The sequence below is a fragment of the Coregonus clupeaformis genome, chromosome 3 (genome assembly GCF_020615455.1).
Source record: "Coregonus clupeaformis isolate EN_2021a chromosome 3, ASM2061545v1, whole genome shotgun sequence".
Lineage (NCBI taxonomy): Eukaryota > Metazoa > Chordata > Actinopteri > Salmoniformes > Salmonidae > Coregonus > Coregonus clupeaformis.
This window is the reverse complement of record NC_059194.1, coordinates 45,520,136-45,541,205: the sequence shown is the minus strand read 5'-3', so window position 1 is coordinate 45,541,205 and position 21,070 is coordinate 45,520,136. Positions and strand designations below refer to the sequence as shown.

The 21,070-nt window shown below is 41.7% G+C and overlaps 1 protein-coding gene across 2 annotated transcripts in view; it reads left to right on the top strand.

Annotated features, from left to right (window-relative positions):
• The window catches only part of LOC121580061 (C-Jun-amino-terminal kinase-interacting protein 1-like), a 123,413-nt gene that overhangs the window by 15,359 nt on the left and 86,984 nt on the right, over window positions 1-21,070 (top strand). For both annotated transcript variants that reach the window (XM_045208826.1, XM_045208816.1), the window contains exon 2: window positions 8,010-8,121. In XM_045208826.1, the coding sequence (XP_045064761.1) occupies window positions 8,010-8,121 (112 nt within the window). The remainder of the gene's footprint in view (window positions 1-8,009; window positions 8,122-21,070) is intronic.

The following is a 21,070-nucleotide window of genomic DNA, read 5'->3' as shown; positions in this document are numbered from 1 at the left end:
ACACACACACACACACACACACACACACACACACACACACACACACAGGGAAGGAGTTTACAAGTGTGCTACTGGCTTGGGATCCCGGATGTGGTCCTTTTTGCCTCTTGTTTATAAGCTTCATAACATGCCGTCATGGTCCAAAGACACCAACACAGTTGTGAAGAGGGCACGAGAATGCCTCTTCCCCCTCAGGAGGCTGAAAAGATGTGGCATGGCCCCTCAGATCCTGAAAAAGTTATACAGCTGCACCATTGAGAGCATTTTGACTGGCTGCATCACCACTTGGTATGGCAACTGCTCGGCAGAGGGTAGTGCGTATGGCTCAGTACATAACTGGGGCTGAGTTCCCTGCCATCTAGGACCTCTATACCAGGCGGTGTCAGAGGAAGGCCCTCAATATTGTCAAAGACTCCAGCCACCCAAGTCAGACTGTTCTCTCTGCTACTGCACTGCAAGCGGTACCGGAGCAGGACCAAAAGGCTCCTGAACAGCTTCTACCCCCAAGCCGAAAGACTGCTAAATAGTTAGTCCAGGGAGCTATTTGGTTAACTGTTTAACTATCTGCATTGACCCAATTTGCACTAACCTTTTTGACTCATCACATATGCTGCTGCTACTGTTTATTATCTGTCACTTTATTCCTAGTTATATGTACATCAGTGGAGGCTCCTCAGAGGAGTAAGGGGAGGACCATCCTCAGTGAATTTGATTTTTTTTTTAACAGTGAAACATTACAAAAGCTATGCTTTTTAGATAAATCTATACTAAATATATTCACGTCACCAAATAATTGATTAAAACACACTGTTTTGCAATGAAGGTCTACAGTAGCCTCAACAGCACTCTGTACGATAGCACCATGGTGTAGCCTGGGCAAAGGCTGGCCCGGGGGCCATATGCGGCCCGCGACCTGACTCAATATGGCCCGCGGAATCATGCTCCGATCACAAAGAATTTGCGATAGTAAAGTTTTTTTTAAAAAGTATTTGTTATTCAAATTAAAAGCCCAATTTAATACTCGCCTTTTGTGTAATGATTTAACTCCCACCGCTTGTGGGACATTTTATTTTGAAGGCACGTATAAATAACAACTGCACGAGGACAGACAGTGACTGACAGGCTGACACACACGTCACAGTTACAAATAGTAGCTAGCTAGAAAATGAGTTTTTCAAAGAAAAGGAAAGTAGACAATGAATGTAGGGTGTTCCAGCAAGAGTGGACATCGAAATATGAATTTATTGAGGTATCAGGGAAAGCTGTGTGCTTAGTGTGCAAAGAGAGCATCGCTGTCTTGAAAGACTACAACTTGTCCCGACACTTCCAGATGAAGCATGCAGAGAAATATAGGAATATGTCTTCTTAGCAGAGGGCAACTGCATCGAAAGAGTTGCTTTCTCAGTTGTAAAAGCAGCAAGGACTTTTCACAAAACTGCATTCAGCAAACAACAGAATTGCGAGAGCTAGCTATGTACTGTCCCACAAAATTGCTAAACATATCAAGCCATTCGCTGAGGGCGAATTCATTAAAGAAGGTTTAATTGACTCTGCAGCAATACTTTGCCCCGACAAGAAAGAGCTGTTTGAAAATGTTTCCCTGTCAAGATTAACAGAGACACGGCGTGTTGAGGACATCGCAGAGAATATGGAACAACAGTTGAAAGGCAAGGTAAAGGATTTCACCTATTTCTCCCCTGGCCCTGGATGAGAGCAGTGATGCACGTGACACGGCACAGTTGATATTCTTACGAGGCATACGTTTAATTACTGTTCAGTACAGTAAAGGAAGAGCACAACCACATGGAAAGATTTATTGGAGGAGGTTAATAAGTGTGTGGCAAAGTTGGGACTGAGTTTCGTTAAGGCGTTTAAAAGGGTGTGGGACCTAAAGTTTTTGTAAATGAAAGGAAAATATGGTTGGCTGATTTTGCCTTCATCGTGGACATCATGGGCCTCATGAATGAACTGAATTCCAAACTAGAAGGGAAGGGCCTTTTTGCACATCAGATGTACAGCCTTGTCAAAGCCTTCAAGGGAAAATTACTCCTCCTGACCCGCCAAGTAGAACCAACAATCTCACCCACCTTCCGACACTTCTAGTCTGTTCCCTGTCAGATGATCAGCGGGAGAAGTATACATCGCTGCTGCGTGCTTTGAACTGTGAGTTTTCTCGTCGTTTTGAGGATTTCAAAGTGTTGGAAAATGACATGCTGTTGGTTTTCTCTCCTTTCACCTTCAATGTGGATAACGCTTCCACTGACCTGCAACTTGAGCTCATCAATCTTCAGTCTGATGCAGTGATTGGAGAACTATTCAAAACAATGTCACTGACAAGGTGAGTTTCTGGTATTTAGTTCAGGATGCAAGAGAGTATGTTACACAGATGGAGATTTGATTCAGTCATTATTTAATGGTTACTATTGGATTCAATGACAGGAAGTATGGACATAGCCTCCTGCCATCTGAATGACTTCCATACAAAATCTCTATGTTTATATACTTGTTTGCAAGCTAATTCTATCCAACAGTTGCCAACCATTATCGAGCTCTTTGGCATCAACTCAACTCGCTGTGTTTGGAGGAGGAATGCTGCCTATGACCCCAAGAACACCATCCCTACCGTCAAACATGGAGGTGGAAACATTATGCTTTGGGGGTGTTTCTCTGCTAAGGGGACAGGACAACTTCACCGCATCAAAGGGACGATGGACGGGGCCATGTACCGTCAAATCTTGGGTGAGATCCTCCTTCCCTCAGCCAGGGCATTGAAAATGGGTCGTGGATGGGTATTCCAGCATAACAATGACCCAAAACACATGCCCAAGGCAACAAATGAGTGGCTCAAGAAGAAGCACATTAAGGTCCTGGAGTGGCCAGCCAGTCTTAATCCCATAGAAAATCTGTGGAGGGAGCTGAAGGTTCGAGTTGCCAAACGTCAGCCTCAAAACCTTAATGACTTGGAGAAGATCTGCAAAGAGGAGTGGGACAAAATCCCTCTTGAGATGTGTGCAAACCTGGTGGCCAACTACAAGAAATGTCTGACCTCTATGATTACCAACAAGGGTTTTGCCACCAAGTACTAAGTCATGTTTTGCAGAGGGGTCAAATACTTATTTCCCTCATTAAAATGCAAATCAATGTATAACATTTTTGACATGCGTTTTTCTGAATTTTGTTGTTGTTATTCTGTCTCTCACTGTTCAAATAAACCTACCATTAAAATTATAGACTGATCATGTCTTTGTCAGTGGGCAAACGTACAAAATCAGCAGGGGATCAAATACTTTTTTCCCTCACTGTATATATAATAATAATAATATAACCAGGTGCGCAGGTGAAATTATTTGCAGTGTTCCTAAACAAAAGCACCAGTGCATGAAGAATTGGATGAATAGCATAAAGAAATATTTGTGGAAATATATTCATGACAAGATATAAACAGTAATTTGTTAATTGTATCGGACTATATACCGTGCCTTTACGCATTAATCAATTTTGTCTTCTCTTTATGTCTTGGGTCCACATTCAGCAGACAGCTTCGGGGCTTTGTGTGAGCGAGCCCCACAAACAAATCGGTTGCACTGCACACAGTTTTCATGGGCCTTTTGTCATCTGCACCTGCCGACTTGACATTGTGTCTTCATTTTCCAGAGTGGGAACTGTGGTGCTTGGGGAAGAGGGAAAGCAGGTCTCAGTTGGCTCTGTTCTGGTTCTTCTGCGGCGAGGCTCAGGCATCAGTGGCGGAGGCTCGAAGTCAACATCAAAATCAGATGAAGACTCTTCATCAGCAACGTCGATATCAAGCTCAATATACGATCCTCCATCTGACTCCAACTCATCTAAATTCTGCAGCATTTGCAATGCTGTCAGTGCTTCCATTTGTTTGGTTCGGCTTGCCATTGTGAACTACACAAGTTACATGTTGTACTCAGTGTCTGATTTTGACTCTGATGGGAGATTATATACTATATAGACATCTAAACGTTTTACCTGCATGTGACTATGATGGAGGATTTGATAAAGTGATGCTTGATCCCTTCATCTGTCAATTACAAGATGCGCCCATCCTGTACAATTTGACAACTGATAATATTGTCACTCATCAGATTATTGTCAATTTTATCTTGTCTATAGGCTAACTCTTATGTGTAAAATTAGTTTAGGTGTAGTTTCGATGGGCCTGATGTGCAGGCTGACTGGCATCGTTTGTTTCCCGCTCATGAACTTGGATAGAGTCAAGGATATATTTTGCAATATTCTAAAGGCCTACTGCAACACGTAGCATGTTTCCGTTTCCCTTACAATAAATGTGATGAGTAATAGCGTTATAGTAAATAAAACAGTCCCATATTTACTTTGTATAAAGTAAAAAGAAAACGAGAATGATACCAACCTGCAAGATCAAATTATTTGCCGCTGATACAGTTGAAGTCGGAAGTTTACATACACTTTGGTTGGAGTCAATAAAACTTGTTTTTCAATCACTCCACAAATTTCTTGTTAACAAACTATAATTTTGGCAAGTCGGTTAGGACATCTACTTTGTGCATGACACAAGTAATCTTTCCAACAATTGTTTACAGACAGATTATTTCACTTATAATTGACTGTATCACAATTCCAGTAGGTCAGAAGTTTACATACACTAAGTTGACTCTGCCTGTAAACAGCTTGGAAAATTCCAGAAAATGCTGTCATGGCTTTAGAAGCTTCTGATAGGCTAATGTACATAATTTGAGTCAATTGGAGGTGTACCTGTGGATGTATTTCAAGGCCTACCTTCAAACTCAGTGCCTCTTTGCTTGACATCATGGGAAAATCAAAAGAAATCAGCCAAGACCTCAGAAAAAAAAATGCCTGAAGGTACCACGTTCATCTGTACAAACAATAGTACGCAAGTGTAAACACCATGGGACCACGCAGCCGTCATACCGCTCAGGAAGGAGACGCATTCTGTCTCCTAGAGATGAACATATTTTGGTCCAAAGGACCTTGTGAAGATGCTGGAGGAAACAGGTACAAAAGTATCTATATCCACAGTAAAACGAGTCCTATATCGACATAACCTGAAAGGCCGCTCAGCAAGGAAGAAGCCACTGCTCCAAAACTGCCATAATTAAGCCAGACTACGGTTTGCAACTGCACATGGGGACAAAGATCGTACTTTTTGGAGAAATGTCCTCTAGTCTGATGAAACAAAAATAGAAATGTTTGGCCATAATGACCATCGTTATTTTTGGAGGGAAAAGGGGGTTGCTTGCAAGCCGAAAAACACCATCCCAACCGTGAAGCACGGGGGTGGCAGCATCACGCTGTGGGGGTGCTTTGCTGCAGGAGGGACTGGTGCACTTCACAAAATAGATGGCATCATGAGGAAGGAAAATTATGTGGATATACTGAAGCAACCTCTCAAGACATCAGTCAGGAAGTTAAAGCTTGGTCGCAAATGGGTCTTCCAAATGGAGAATGACCCCAAGCATACTTCCAAAGTTGTGGCAAAATGGCTCAAGGATAACAAAGTCAAGGTATTGGAGTGGCCATCACAAAGCCCTGACCTCAATCCTGTAGAAAATGTGTGGGCAGAACTGAAAAAGCATGTGCGAGCAAGGAGGCCTACAAACCTGACTCAGTTACACCAGCTCTGTCAGGAGGAATGGGTCAAAATTCACCCAGCTTATTGTGGTAAGCTTGTGGAAGGCTACCCGAAACGTTTGACCCAAGTTAATCCATTTAAAGGCAATGCTACCAAATACTAATTGAGTGTATGTAAACTGGGAATGTGATGAAAGAAATAAAAGCTGAAATAAATAATTCTCTCTACTATTATTCTGACATTTCACATTCTTAAAATAAAGTGGTGATCCTAACTGACCTAAGACAGGGAATTTTTACTAGGATTAAATGTCAGGAATTTTGAAAAACTGAGTTTAAATGTATTTGGCTAAGGTGTATGTAAACTTTCGACTTCAACTGTAAATAGGCATAACACAAATTCATCATTACACTTGTCTTTCTAAATTAAATCAACCTCTTCACCCTCCTTACCATTCAGTTAGGCCTAATTTAAATTAAATTGTGAAGGTGCACAATTATCGTCCATCCATCCATTTGGCATTCATTCAGTGAGGAGAGAGAGAGAGAGAGATAAAGGCTCTAAATACTAGAGGTAAAAAGGCTCTAAATACTAGAGGTAAAAAGGCTCTAAATACTTTTCTGTTTGTGATTAAAAAACTCTGACAAATAAACTATTTTAATTTACAAAATCAAACCTCAGTAGCCATTGGCCTATGGTGGTTCTAGTGTTAACCAGTAATTATGTCATTCACGAGGCAAGAGGGTGGGCGCCCTGAGTCACTTCACTGAGGTAATAGATAATCTTTGGGAGAGATGTGAGATGGAGACTTATTAAGTGAATGAACTAAGTTTTAGTGACAATCAGCTTTGAAATCAGGATATTTTGCGTCATAATTTGCATATTATCAGAAACATAGTACCAGGGTAGTGAATTGATGATAGCTTCAGCTGTAAGCTAGAAAGAAAAGTTACCCTACAAAGCTGGGAGCTACCGGTATCTTCTTGCATTGTAAATTGTTCTAGCCTGTATGGACATTTTTTTGTGAACAGTCATTAACAGTTTCAACATTTCTACATGCCGTGTCGCATTATTCAGGTGTGTTAACTTCTGTGCAGCATGAGTGGGAAGCTAACATGATGCAGCCCAGACTAAGTGGAGCAGGAACGGTGCTTTTGCTCTATAAGGGGGACATCGGCCGCGTAGACAGTTGATCCGTGAGACACATTTGACAGAAATACCAAAAGTAAAAATAATTCTAGTACCAAACTGTTTTTTATGTTCTAGGATCAAAAAAGTACAGAAGTTTTTCTATACTGTGCAAAACTAAAACACACAATGAATAAGTAGTGAAATATTTGTGTTGATAATGTCCGTGAGGGCCTAATAATTTGGTGCATTTTTTAAAGTCAATCCACATGATTTGGAACTTATTTTGGACTAATTGGATAATTAATTTAGATGATTATGGTATGCAGAGGTGACAATTAGTTCACACATGGTGTGGGAAGGTGCTATATCGCCCTCTTGAGGTGGGATGATCAAAATGCCGGGTAGAAAAGAACTCGAGCAAAACGCAGGGCCCTATGCATGATGCATGAGTAGGCAAAAGTTTTTGTGGTGGGCTCAATCTGCGCTTTATGCAATAGCCATTTGGCACCAGACAGGTTACCTAAATGTTTCACAAGTGTCCTGAGTTACAGTATGTTTGGCTATAAGAATGGGCAAAAACACAAGTTTACTGGATACGTTCCTTGTTATTATCCAGCTCATCCAAGCCAAACATTCTCGCATTGTATGATGTCATATTCTATGTTCTTTACTGTATAAAAAATTTAATATGAACATGTTGCAGACTGTATACATGCACCATTCACAATGTTGCATTATAGTGCCCAAAATGAACTGGGTAAAAGTGTGTGTTTATTTAGTTTATAACAATGTCCCATATTTAGGAAAAGTCACAGAGTGAGAACCACCTGGTTTCTTTGCCAACAGTAATATAGTTTTTAAGAGTGTCAATGGTCAAAATTACCTTTGCGGCAGTTGTAGTGTTAAAAATGGAAAAATATTCCAACACGCTCTGCATTTCTTGAGTTATACTAGCACCTTTAGTGCACTTTATTTTCTTTATTTTAATCTTAAATTAACTCTCAGTTTTTGTCATAGACATCATAGCTGGCAATTGTTTTGAAACAACATTGTTCATTATGGTGGTTAGCGACAGTTGCTGTCAATGAAGATGCTGTCAGTTAGATTGATCAGACAGATTGTACAGACTTAGAGGGGAAAATATATTGCGCTTTGGAGGGTCAGACAGTTTAACATTTCCTCTCCCTGTGTCTTCTCACTCTATCCCACCCCCTTCCCAATCTCCCTCCACTCTCCTTCTCTCCCTATCTCCCGCCTCCCTCTCCACCCCAACCCCCCCTAGGTTGACCCATGACATCAGCCTGAATGAGTTTGAGGATGAGGACCTGTCTGAGATCACTGAGATCACAGATGAGTGTGGGATGAGTCTGAACTGCAATGGCCTGGAGATTAAGGTAAGGGAGAACTTCAAACCTGCACTTGCTTTATGACATACACACACACACACACACACACACACACACACACACACACACACACACACACACACACACACACACACCTTTAAAATAGCAGATGCTCATTGTTAGGTATGGGGCAAGTATTAGCAAGTATTTCCACCTATTTCTAAGATCATCAGAACAGTGATACATGTACAGTGCCAAGAAAAAGAATGTGAACCACTGAACAATTTTCACACTTTGTTGCATTAGTCTTAAACATTGACATATTTAGTATGTTTTTATTTTCATACCACTTTTCTATCACTTAGAAAGTGAAAAAGATAATGTAGAAAAATGTTAATAAATTATGAAATGTAAAGAAAGCTACGCAAGCCCTGAAGCCCAAGTCAAACAAAAAAAAGTAAGACTCTTGGAATTATCTTGTTTGAACGACTTGGTATTTTGTTTGAATGACTTAGTATCTTGTTCGAACGACTTAGTATCTCGTTTGAATGACTTAATTGTTATTTTGTCTAATTAGGCCTCATTTGTAATGCAGCTTGTCAGACTGTGTAATGGTTGCTGCAGCCATTCATTCACTGATTCTATCCATTGGTATGATTATTCATTAACAGTTCTTTGATAGCCTAAAGCAGGGTTGCTTTTGAATGTCAGAGCATGTAAGTGGGTAAGTGTGACACGAGGGGCAGAATGTAATTCGAGCAGATTCTCTCCCGCTCCAATTGCGCTCTGGAAATGCTCAGCCACTAGCTCTAGGCATGCTCTGCCTAGCATTTTTCACTATTCTTTTAATTAGGCCAATTTGGTTGTAATTATTTTGCCTACCACACCCACTGTAGCCTATATCTAGTTTATATTCTACTTTCTAACATTAAGATATTTAGTTTATATTTGGAAGGACTTCAAATGTATTAACGGATGTTTTAGGTAGGCAATACATAGACCACTGTATTTTTAGTTTTCTTGGAATAGAAACACCATAATATAAATCAAGCTAAAATATAAGAAAAAAATTGTAAATAATAAAGGCCAGTATCAGCTTCTTTTCATGTCTCTAATCGAACAGACTGTCACTGAGGGCATACGCAATGGTGATATCACCTAAAGAGAACACAGATTATTGGTGCGTAAAAACAGCTCCATGCTGGTTATCTGCAGTCCCTAAAATTCTGTTTAATTATCGAAATTCCCAAATGGACAGGACGAATCTTCTTTGCAATATCATACCAGGTTTGGCAGAATGCATGAATATCTCTGCTCTGCTTCAAATGCCCTGATTGATTAAAATGCAGCTATGTATCGTGACATTTTTGTTTACCAAAGACCCCACAATTAGACATGAGTTAAAATTCTTCCAGTTAATAAAAACAACTCCACACAATATTATTGTCAAAATAATCTGTGCGCCCCTCAGTAGGTTGCTTTTGACTAGCTTGAAGTATTTGAAATGGCCTAATCGGTCTGCGTCAGCCTGCACAGAATAGTAAGGTAGTAATCGTTTATTAATATTATTAGGGGTTCAAGCACCGTAAGGCCAAATTAAAATGCAAATTCCCATGAGATGGTAAGGCCTAGGAGGGTGCAACCTGGCAGGATGCTAAAGGGCCACTCACTTTCATGCAGTACCATGCCAATTGACCACATAGTGGCGCTATAACAAGCGATTGAAAATGCTAACTTTGAAAGGTCACGCCCCTCACACTGGTTGACCTAGAGTCACAAAATTCGGCACAAATGTCCTTCTTATCACAAGGAACACATTTGCCTATGGACCCATAATTAGACATGAAAAAACATTTCATGTCAGCTCATTGTCTCATAGCAGCCATATTGTTTGAGCCAGAGTCCTAGAAAATTGTGTTTAATGACATGGGTACATAAAAAAAAAAGAAATATGCCATTTAGCAGACGCTTTTATCCAAAGCGACTTACAGTCGTGCGTGCATACATTTTTTGTGTATGGGTGGTCCCGGGGATCGAACCCACTACCTTGGCGTTACAAGCGCCGTGCTCTACCAGCTGAGCTACAGAGGACCACATAGTTGATATATACCAGATTTGGTGCTAATTGGTCCAGTGGTCCTTCACAAGAAAACGTGTAGCCCTTTCCTGCTGTCAAATGGCCTAGTGGCCTCATGGGTGGAAGGTTATTAATTGTTTTCATAATTTCATAGTTAATAAACATTATTGCAAAATACCTGCTGAAAATCCGGTGTTTCTATGTCAAAATGTTTTGTTATATTTCATTCTTCTGTGATGTATATAAAGTGTAATATTGGGATGCAAACTCAATATTGAATACATTTCAACTGTTACATTACATACAGTTGAAGTCAGAAGTTTACATACACTTAGGTTGGAGTTATTAAAACTCGTTTTTCAACCACTGCACAAATTTCTTGTTAACAAACTATAGTTTTGGCAAGTCGGTTAGGACATCTACTTTGTGCATGACACAAGTAATATTTCTAACAATTATTTACAGACAGATTATTTCACTTATAATTCACTGTATCACAATTCCAGTGGGTCAGAAGTTTACATACAATAAATTGACTGTGCCTTTGATTGGCTAATTGACATAATTTGAGTCAATTGGAGGTGTACCTGTGGATGTATTTCAAGGTCTACCTTCAAACTCAGTGCCTCTTTGCTTGATATCATGGGAAAATCAAAAGAAATCAGCCAAGACCTCAGAAAAAAAATTGTAGACCTCCACAAATCTTGTTCATCCTTGGGAGCAATTTCCAAACACCTGAAGGTAGGTACCACGTTCATCTGTACAAACAATAGTACGCAAGTATAAACACCATGGAACCACACTGCCGTCATACCGCTCAGGAAAGAGACTCTTTCTGTCTCCTAGAGATGAACGTACTTTGGTGCAAAAAGTGCAAATCAATCCCAGAACAGCAAAGGACCTTGTGAAGATGCTGGAGGAAATGGGTACAAAAGTATCTATATCCACAGTAAAACAAGTCCTATATCGACATAACCTGAAAGGCCGCTCAGCAAGGAAGAAGCCACTGCTCCAAAAACGCCATAAAAAAAGCCAGACTACGGTTTGCAACTGCACATGGGGACAAAGATCATAATTTTTGGAGAAATGTCCTCTGGTCTGATGAAACAAAAATAGAACTGTTTGGCCATAATGACCATTGTTATGTTTGGAGGAAAAAGGGGTAGGCTTGCAAGCCGAAGAACACCATCCCAACCGTGAAGCACGGGGTTGGCAGCATCATGCTGTCGGGGTGCTTTACTGCAGGAGGGACTGGTGCACTTCACAAAATAGATGGGATCATGAGGAAGGAAAATTATGTGGATATATTGAAGCAACATCTCAAGACATCAGTCAGGAAGTTAAAGCTTGGTCGCATATGGGTCTTCCAAACGGACAATGACCCCAAGCATACTTCCAAAGTTGTGGAAAAATATCTTAAGGACAACAAAGTCAAGGTATTGGAGTGGCCATCACAAAGCCCTGACCTCAATCCTATAGAAAATGTGTGGGCAGAACTGAAAAAGCGTGTGCGAGCAAGGAGGCCTACAAACCTGACTCCGTTACACCAGCTCTGTCAGAAGGAATGGGCCAAAATTCCCCCAACTTATTGTGGGAAGCTTGTGGAAGGCTACCTAAAACGTTTGACCCACTGGGAATGTGATGAAAGAAATAAAAGTTGAAATAAATCATTCTCTCTACTATTATTCTGACATTTCACATTCTTAAAATAAAGTGGTGATCCTAACTGTCTAATTTTTACTAGGATTAAATGTCAGGAATTGTGAAAAACTGAGTTTAAATGTATTTGGCTCGGGTGTATGTAAACTTCCGAATTCAACTGTATATATGGAGACTGTTTATTTTTTATTTCGATTGTATTATTATTTTTTGTGTCATTTAGCAGACGCTCTTATCCAGAGCGTCTTACAGGAGCAATTAGGGTTAAGTGCCTCGCTCAAGGGCACATCGACAGATTTTTCACCTAGTCGGTTCGGGGATTAGAACCAGCGACCTTTCGGTTACTGGCACAACGCTCTTAACCACTAAGCTACCTGCCGTCCCAAAAATGCCAAAAATAAGGGGTTAAATACAAAAACCGTTTCCTTATCTTTCTTATATCTCTAATATAGGACAGACACTTCAGAACAAACTTCCTTTTAGATTTTTTGTGGGGACTATCTGTTGTTCTACAGTGCATTCGGACAGTATTTAGACCCCTTGACTTTTTCCACATTTTGTTACGTTACTGCCTTATTCTAAAATGGATGATTATTATTGTATTTTATATTAATCTACACACAATACCCCATGATGACAAAGCAAAAAGTTTTGACATTTTTGCACATTTATTTAAAATATAAAACAGAAATACCTTTACATAAGTATTCAGACCATCTGCAAAATGTTGAAAAAGTCAGGGGGTCTGAATACTTACCGAATGCACTGTATGTAGTGAATCTGTTATTCAATGCATTTGTATGCGCTAATAGCAGTTAGGCCAAATACATTTTAAAAAAGCAAACAATGTTTTCATATTTTTTTATACTTCAAGGTGTCTTAAAATTCTAAATCAAATAGCAAAATGATACTTGATATGACCTTCTTACAACAACTATTTATAGCTTAGTAGAACCCCTCCCCAGTTTAGACAGGGCTTAGACTGTAATGGGTTAAGTTGTTCAAATCAGATACTAAGTCATCAAATGACTTAGTATCGTGTTTGAATGACTTAGTACCTCGTTTGAACAACTTATTTAAAAAAGAAAAGTCGTTCAAACGAGAGAATTCCAAGAGTGTACATTTTTCTACTTTTTTTTTTGCCTTGGGCTTCAGGGCTTCCGTAGAAAGCAGGCAATGTATTGTGTGAATGAGTATGTGAACCCTTTGCTATATGGCAAGATAGGTGCAAGGAACACAAATTACTTAACAAGTCACACAATATGTTAAATGGACTTCATCTGTGTGTATTTACAGTAGAGTGGTTCTCATGATTTTAGAATGAATTATAAGGTCTCTGTAAGATTACCCAGTCCTATATGAATTTCAAGCAAAGGTTCAACCACAAAGCCACCATTGATATTTTAAAACAACTCAGGGTTAAAGTCGTAGACTGGCACAGACCTTTGCTTGAAATTCATTTAGTACTGAATAATCTTGCAGACCTTATAATTTATTCTAAAAATCTGTGGTGGGACTGAAACTTGACCCACTGGAGGTCATTGTTGAGAGGAGGATGGGGTGAACACCTGGATCATCTATCAGGTGATGCATATATTTAAAAAAATGATTATTGTGTGTCTTAACACCAGAACACTGTGCAGATCAGACCTGTCCTCAACAGTGGGCAGCCAGAGAATAAGCAGATATCCATTTTCTGACTTTTAAATTGATTGTATACAGCCATTGATTCTTAAAGAATATAACATAAATGTCTCATGAGCTTAGTCCAACTGTCGTACCACATCAGAACCCATCATATAAACTTGTTTTTCTCCATTGTTTGTAAACAAACACTCCATAGCTTTAAAACATGGTTAAAATGTGTATCTAATGAATGGTCAGTCCTTGCATAGCTCTGTCTGAGAATTTGACAGTGGTTACATTTCTCCAGCCCCATCCCTCAGCTTTTTACCCAAACAAGTGATGGAGAGACAACTTTGTTTTTTTGCTGCTAAAGGTGCTTCCATCAAGTATTGACTTAAGGGTTCACATTCTTATTCACACAAGACATCTCAGTTTTCATTTTCAAACATTTATCGAGTAAATACAGTGGGGGAAAAAAGTATTTAGTCAGCCACCAATTGTGCATGTTCTCCCACTTAAAAAGATGAGAGAGGCCTGTAATTTTCATCATAGGTACACGTTAACTATGACAGACAAAATGAGAAAAAAAATCCAGAAAATCACATTCTAGGATATTTAATGAATTATTATTATTATTATTTGCAAATTATGGTGGAAAATAAGTATTTGGTCAATAACAAAAGTTTCTCAATACTTTGTTATATACCTTTTGTTGGCAATGACACAGGTCAAACGTTTTCTGTAAGTCTTCATAAGGTTTTCACACACTGTTGCTGGTATTTTGGCCCATTCCTCCATGCAGATCTCCTCTAGAGCAGTGATGTTTTGGGGCTGTCGCTGGGCAACACAGACTTTCAACTCCCCTCCAAAGATTTTCTATGGGGTTGAGATCTGGAGACTGGCTAGGCCACTCCAGGACCTTGAAATGCTTCTTACGAAGCCACTCCTTCGTTGCCCGGGCGGTGTGTTTGGGATCATTGTCATGCTGAAAGACCCAGCCACGTTTCATCTTCAATGCCCTTGCTGATGGAAGGAGGTTTTCACTCAAAATCTCACGATACATGGCCCCATTCATTCTTTCCTTTACACGGATCAGTGGTCCTGGTCCCTTTGCAGAAAAACAGCCCCAAAGCATGATGTTTTCACCCCCATGCTTCCCAGTAGGTATGGTGTTCTTTGGATGCAACTCAGCATTCTTTGTCCTCCAAACACGACGAGTTGAGATTTTACCAAAAAGTTATATTTTGGTTTCATCTGACCATATGACATTCCCCCAATCCTCTTCTGGATCATCCAAATGCACTCTAGCAAACTTCAGACGGGCCTGGACATGTACTGGCTTAAGCAGGGGGACACGTCTGGCACTGCAGGATTTGAGTCCCTGGCGGCGTAGTGTGTTACTGATGGTAGGCTTTGTTACTTTGGTCCCAGCTCTCTGCAGGTCATTCACTAGGTCCCCCCGTGTGGTTCTGGGATTTTTGCTCACCGTTCTTGTGATCATTTTGACCCCACGGGGTGAGATCTTGCGTGGAGCCCCAGATCGAGGGGAGATTATCAGTGGTCTTGTATGTCTTCCATTTCCTAATAATTGCTCCCACAGTTGATTTCTTCAAACCAAGCTGCTTACCTATTGCAGATTCAGTCTTCCCAGCCTGGTGCAGGTCTACAATTTTGTTTCTGGTGTCCTTTGACAGCTCTTTGGTCTTGGCCATAGTGGAGTTTGGAGTGTGACTGTTTGAGGTTGTGGACAGGTGTCTTTTATACTGATAACACGTTCAAACAGGTGCCATTAATACAGGTAACAAGTGGAGGACAGAGGAGCCTCTTAAAGAAGAAGTTACAGGTCTGTGAGAGCCAGAAACCTGCTTGTTTGTAGGTGACCAAATACTTATTTTCCACCATAATTTGCAAATAAATTCATAAAAAATCCTACAATGTGATTTTCTAGAATTTGTCCTTCTGTCACGAGTTACAAAGCCAGAACCCAGAAGCAGACCAGGACAAGGTAAGTTGAAACGAAGGTGAGTGTTTATTTACAAATTCAAGAGTGATGCTGAATAATCCAGGGAACAGAGCGGGCGGCGTTGATTAGTTGTTGGGGGTGCAGTGGTTGATCCAATCATGGCTCGGCAGCCGCCGACCACCAGGCAGAGGTTGGATGAAGGTCCCGGATGAGTGACTGCAGATGGAACAAAACGGAGGTAAGTAAACAACAAACCAACAAGGTGCAAAATAACAAAACTAACGCTAGCCGCTCTAAGACTGATACTCTGGTAAACCTACTGTTCATGGCTAACGATCCGGCAGGGAATGGATGTTAGGCCAGAGCCTAAGAAGGGTGATGATCAGGACCAGGTGTGCAGATTGCTGATGGGATGCAGGTGCGGAAATCAAGAGAGCTCCCCGGAGCGTTCCAGAACCCTCGGGAAACTGGAGATCACGAGCAGAAAAACTAGTCCACAGACAGGACCCGACTCAGACTGCCGGGATCGTTACACCTTCACTGAATTTGTCTGTCATAGTTGACGTGTACCTATGATGAAAATTACAGGCCTCTCTCATCTTTTTAAGTGGGAGAACTTGCACAATTGGTGGCTGACTAAATACTTTTTTCCCCCACTGTATTTCTCTTTAAATGTGGAGTGGGTTGTCTAGATAAGTAGAAAAATACAAATAAATGAAATGTCAACTTTTTCTTGGCTCTGTAATAGCAAAAAAGTTCAGAAATGGTGGCTACACCTTACATCACATACCACAGTAGAGGATATAGTGTGAATTATTGTCAATTAAGCCCCTTTTCTACTTACCCAGAGTCAGATGAAATCATGAATAACATTTTTATGTCCCTGCGTGCAGTTTGAAGGAAGGTGAAGGTAGTTTTGCGAACCATTGCTAACTAGCGTTACCACAATGACTGGAAGTATACGGGAGGAGCAAGCATGTCATCTGGGTAGAAAAAGGCTTGATTGCCAAAATCTTGCACCATCCCTTTAAAGCAATTGAATAACCTATTTAACAGGCCAAATAGGCTAGATGTGGTATTGTGTTTATGGACTAATTACATTGGTGACATACACATGTTTAGCAGATGTTATTGCGTGTGAAGGGAAATGCTTGTGTTTCTAGCTCCAGCAGTGCAGTAATGTCTAACAATTCACAACACTACACATAATACACAAAATCTAAAAGTAAAAGAATGGAATTAAGAAATATATAAATATTAGGACGAGCAATGTCAGACAGACTAAAATACAGTAGAATAGAATACAGTATATACATATGAGATGAGTAATTCAAAAATATGTAAATATTATTAAAGTGACTAGTGTTCCATTATTAAAGTGGCCAGTAATTTCAAGTCTATGTATATATGGCAGCAGACTCTAAGGTGCAGGGTTACGTAACCGGGTGGAAGCCGCCTAGTGATGGCCATTTAACAGTCTGATGGCTTTGAGATAGAAGTTGTTTTTCAGTCTCTCGGTCCCAGCTTTGATGCACCTGTACAGACCTCGCCATCTGGATGATAGCGTGGGGAACAGGCAGTGGCTCGGGTAGTTGTTGTCCTTGATGATTTTTTTGACCTTCCTGTGACATCGGGTGCTGTAGGTGTCCTGGAGGGCAGGTAGTTTGCCCCTGGTGATGCGTTGGGCAGACCGCACCACCCTCTGGAGAGCCCTGCTGTTGCGGGCGGTGCAGTTGCCATACCAGGCGGTGATACAGCCCGACAGGATGCTCTCAATTGTGCATCTGTAAAAGTTTGAGAGTTTTAGGTAGCAAGACACATTTCTTCAGCCTCCTGAGGTTGAAGAGGCACTGTTGCACCTTCTCCACCACACTGTCTGTGTGGGTGGACCATTTCAGATCGTCAGTGATGTGTACGCTGAGGAACTTTTAAGCTTTCCACATTCTCCACTGCAGTCCCGTCGATGTGGATAGGGGCGTGTTCCCTCTGCTGTTTCCTGAAGTCCTCGATCAGCTCCTTTGTTTTGTTGATGTTGATTGAGAGATTATTTTCCTGGCACCACACTCCCAGGGACCTCACCTCCTCCCTGTAGGCTGTCTCATCGTTGATGGTAATCAGGCCTAGTACTGTTGTGTCGTCTGCAAATTTGATGATTGAGTTGGAGGCGTGCGTGGCCATGCAGTCATGGGTGAGTACAGGAGGGGGCTGAGCACGCCCCCTTGTGGGGCCCCTGTGTTGAGGATCAGCGAAGAGGTGTTGTTTCCTTCCTTCACCACCTGGGGGTGGCCCGTCGGAAGTCCAGGACCCAGTTGCACAGGGCGGGGTTCAGACCCAGGGCCCCGAGCTTAATGATGAGCTTGGAGGGTACTATGGTGTTGAATGCTGAGCTATAGTCTGATGCTGAGCTATAGTCAATGAACAGCATTCTTACATAGGTATTCCTCTTGTCCAGATGGGATAGGGCAGTGTGCAGTGTGATGGCGTTTGCATCGTCTGTGGATCTATTGGGGCGGTAAGCAAATTGAAGTGTGTCTAAGGTGTCAGGTAAGGCAGAGGTGATATATTTCCTTAACTAGCCTCTCAAAGCACTTCATGATGACAGAAGTGAGTGCTATGGGGCGATAATAATTTAGTAGAGTTACCTTTGCTTTCCTTTGTACAGGAACGATGGTGGACATCTTGAAGCAAGTGGGGACAGCAGACTGGGATAGGGAGAGATTGATTATGTCCGTAAACACTCTAGCCAGCTGGTCTGCACGTGCTCTGAGGACGCGGCTTGCGATGCCATCTGGCCGGCAGCCTTGCGAGGGTTAACACGCTTAAATGTCTTGCTCACATCGGCCACAGAGAAGGAGAGCCCACAGTCCTTGGTAGCGGGCCGCGTCGGTGGCACTGTTATCCTCAAAGCTGGCTTTTTTTGGTGTTTAGCTTGTCCGGAAGCAAGACGTCATTGTCCGCGACGTGGCTGGTTTTCCGTGATTGTCTGTAGACCCTGACACATACGTCTTGTGTCTGAGCCGTTGAATTGCGACTCTACTTTGTCTCTATACTGACGTTTTGCCAGTTTGATTGCCTTACGGAGGGAATAACTACACTGTTTGTATTCTGACATATTCCCAGTCACCTTTGTCGTGGAAAGTTTAATCAATAATGAGGAGAGACAAGGTCAATCACCAATCAGGATATTACCTTATTCAAAACGTATTAATAAGGTAGTAAGTGAGGCTGGTCAACCCAACACTCTTGAGCTCTGACATACAGACAATACAAATATATTTTATAGCAAAGATACACCCTCTCAGTCTACATGACAAACAGCAGATGTGTGGAATGAATTAAATGGTTAGGATTTGTATGAAAGAAATGAATAATTCACAGCAGACAGTATCTGCTATGAAGACTGTTCTCATTGTACGGAAACCAGGGTTTGGCCTCCAAGACCAAGGTTCTTTTCAACTATTCATAACAGATCTCGTCCCTGGTACCTTACAGACACCAATTCAGTCTATGAAAATGCAGGCTCAGTCAGACTGGAGACATCTCCCTCTCACACACCATTAATCATGAAATGGAATGTGGCAGTTGGTTTTATCACCTAGCCATCCCTAAATCAATTGCCAGGCCCAGCTTCAGAGGCTCCTCTCAGTTCACACAGACACAGAATAAAGAGTTTCTAAGAACCCTATTCTATTGCATAAAACATTATTAAACATAATCTTGTAATTTTTCCACCATACCTTGCCATGGTTAAATGTGGTGGTTCGCACATTCAGTTTTGTGCGAATGCTGCCATCTATCCACGGTTTCTGGTTTGGGTAGGTTTTAATAGTCACAGTGGGTACAACATCTCCTATACACTTCCTGATGAACTCAGTCACCGTATCCGTGCATTCGTCGATGTTATTCTCAGAGGCTACCCGGAACATATCCCAGTCCGCGTGATCAAAACAATCTTGAAGCATGGATTACGATTGGTAAGACCAGTGTTGAATAGTCCTTAGCACGGGTACTTCCTGTTTGAGTTCATGCCTATAGGAAGGGAGGAGCAAAATGGAGTCGTGATCAGATTTGCCGAAGGGAGGGCGGGGGAGGGCCTTGTAGGCATATCGAAAAGCTGAGTAGCAGTGGTCTAATGTTTTCTCAGAGCAGTCTGAGTAGTCTGGGTAGCCATGATTAGCTGTTCAGGAGTCTTATGGCTTGGGGTAGAAGCTGTTAAGAAGCCTTTTGGACCTAGACTTGGCGTTCCGGTACCGCTTGCTGTGCGGTAGCAGAGAGAACAGTCTATGACTAGGGTGGCTGGAGTCTTTGACAATTTTTAGGGCCTTCCTCTGACACCGCCTGGTATAGAGGTCCTGGATGGCAGGAAGCTTGGCCCCAGTGAAGTACTGGGCCGTACGCACTACCCTCTGTAGTGCCTTGCGGTCAGAGGCCGAGCAGTTGCCATACCAGGTGGTGATGCAACCAGTCAGGATGCTCTCGATGGTGCAGCTGTAGAACTTTTTGAGGGTCTGAGGACCAATGCCAAATCTTTTCAGTCTCCTGAGGGGGAATAGGCTTTGTCGTGCCCTCTTCACGACTGTCTTGGTGTGTTTGGACCATGATAGTTTGTTGGTGATGTGGACACCAAGGAACTTGAAGCTCTCAACCTGTTCCACTACTCCTCCCTATAGGCTGTCTCATCGTTGTCGGTGATCAGGCCTACCACGGTTGTGTCGTCGGAAAACTTAATGATGGTGTTTGAGTCCTGCCTGGCCTTGCAGTCATGGGTGAACAGGGAGTACAGGAGGGGACTGAGCACGCACCCCTCAGGGGCCCCTGTGTTGAGGATCAGCGTGGCAGATGTGTTGTTACCTACCCTTACCACCTGGGGGCGGCCCGTCAGGCGGTATTTTGGATCAGCCTCTCAAATCAGTTCAATTGCCCTGGGGGGTACGAAAAACGATCCAATTCAGGAAAGTCATATTCCTGGTCGTAATTCTGGTGAGTTACCGCCGCGCTGATATCTAAAAGTTATTTCCGGCTATATGTAATGACACAAAAAGATTTCTGGGCTAATAATGTAAGAAACAACACACAAAAAAACAAAATACTGCAAAGTTGCTTAGGAGCTAGAAGCAGCGCTGCCCTACCTGTCAGCGCCATCCCCAGCTACTTTATTGAGGAGAAATCTACTTTCTATACCTGTTGTATGTAGTTGTCCAACCTAGCTATCTTATGATGAATGCACTAAATGTAAGTCACTCTGATTAAGAGTGTCTACTAAATGACTAAAATGCAAAACATTTAATAAATTCATGAATTCATGTCCTATAACTTTTTCCTGTAGTCCACAATCATCTCCTTTGTCTTGATCACGTTGAGGGAGAGGTTGTTATCCTGGCACCACACGGCCAGGTCTCTGACCTCCTCCCTATAGGCTGTCTCATCGTTGTCGGTGATCAGGCCTACCACTGTACAGCTGTACTAAAATGCCCTGTACACACTTAAATTGCTTCCAGCCCAACAATGGCAATGCAGACACAAAATGACTAGCTAGATTTAGCAAACGTTTAGCTTCATAATTACCAGCTGGGTAGATGTAAATAGTATTCATCGTGTTAGCCAGCTAGTTTAACACACAAAAAAACGACCTTGAAATCTATTATCCTAGCTAGCTAACTATTTATCTATAA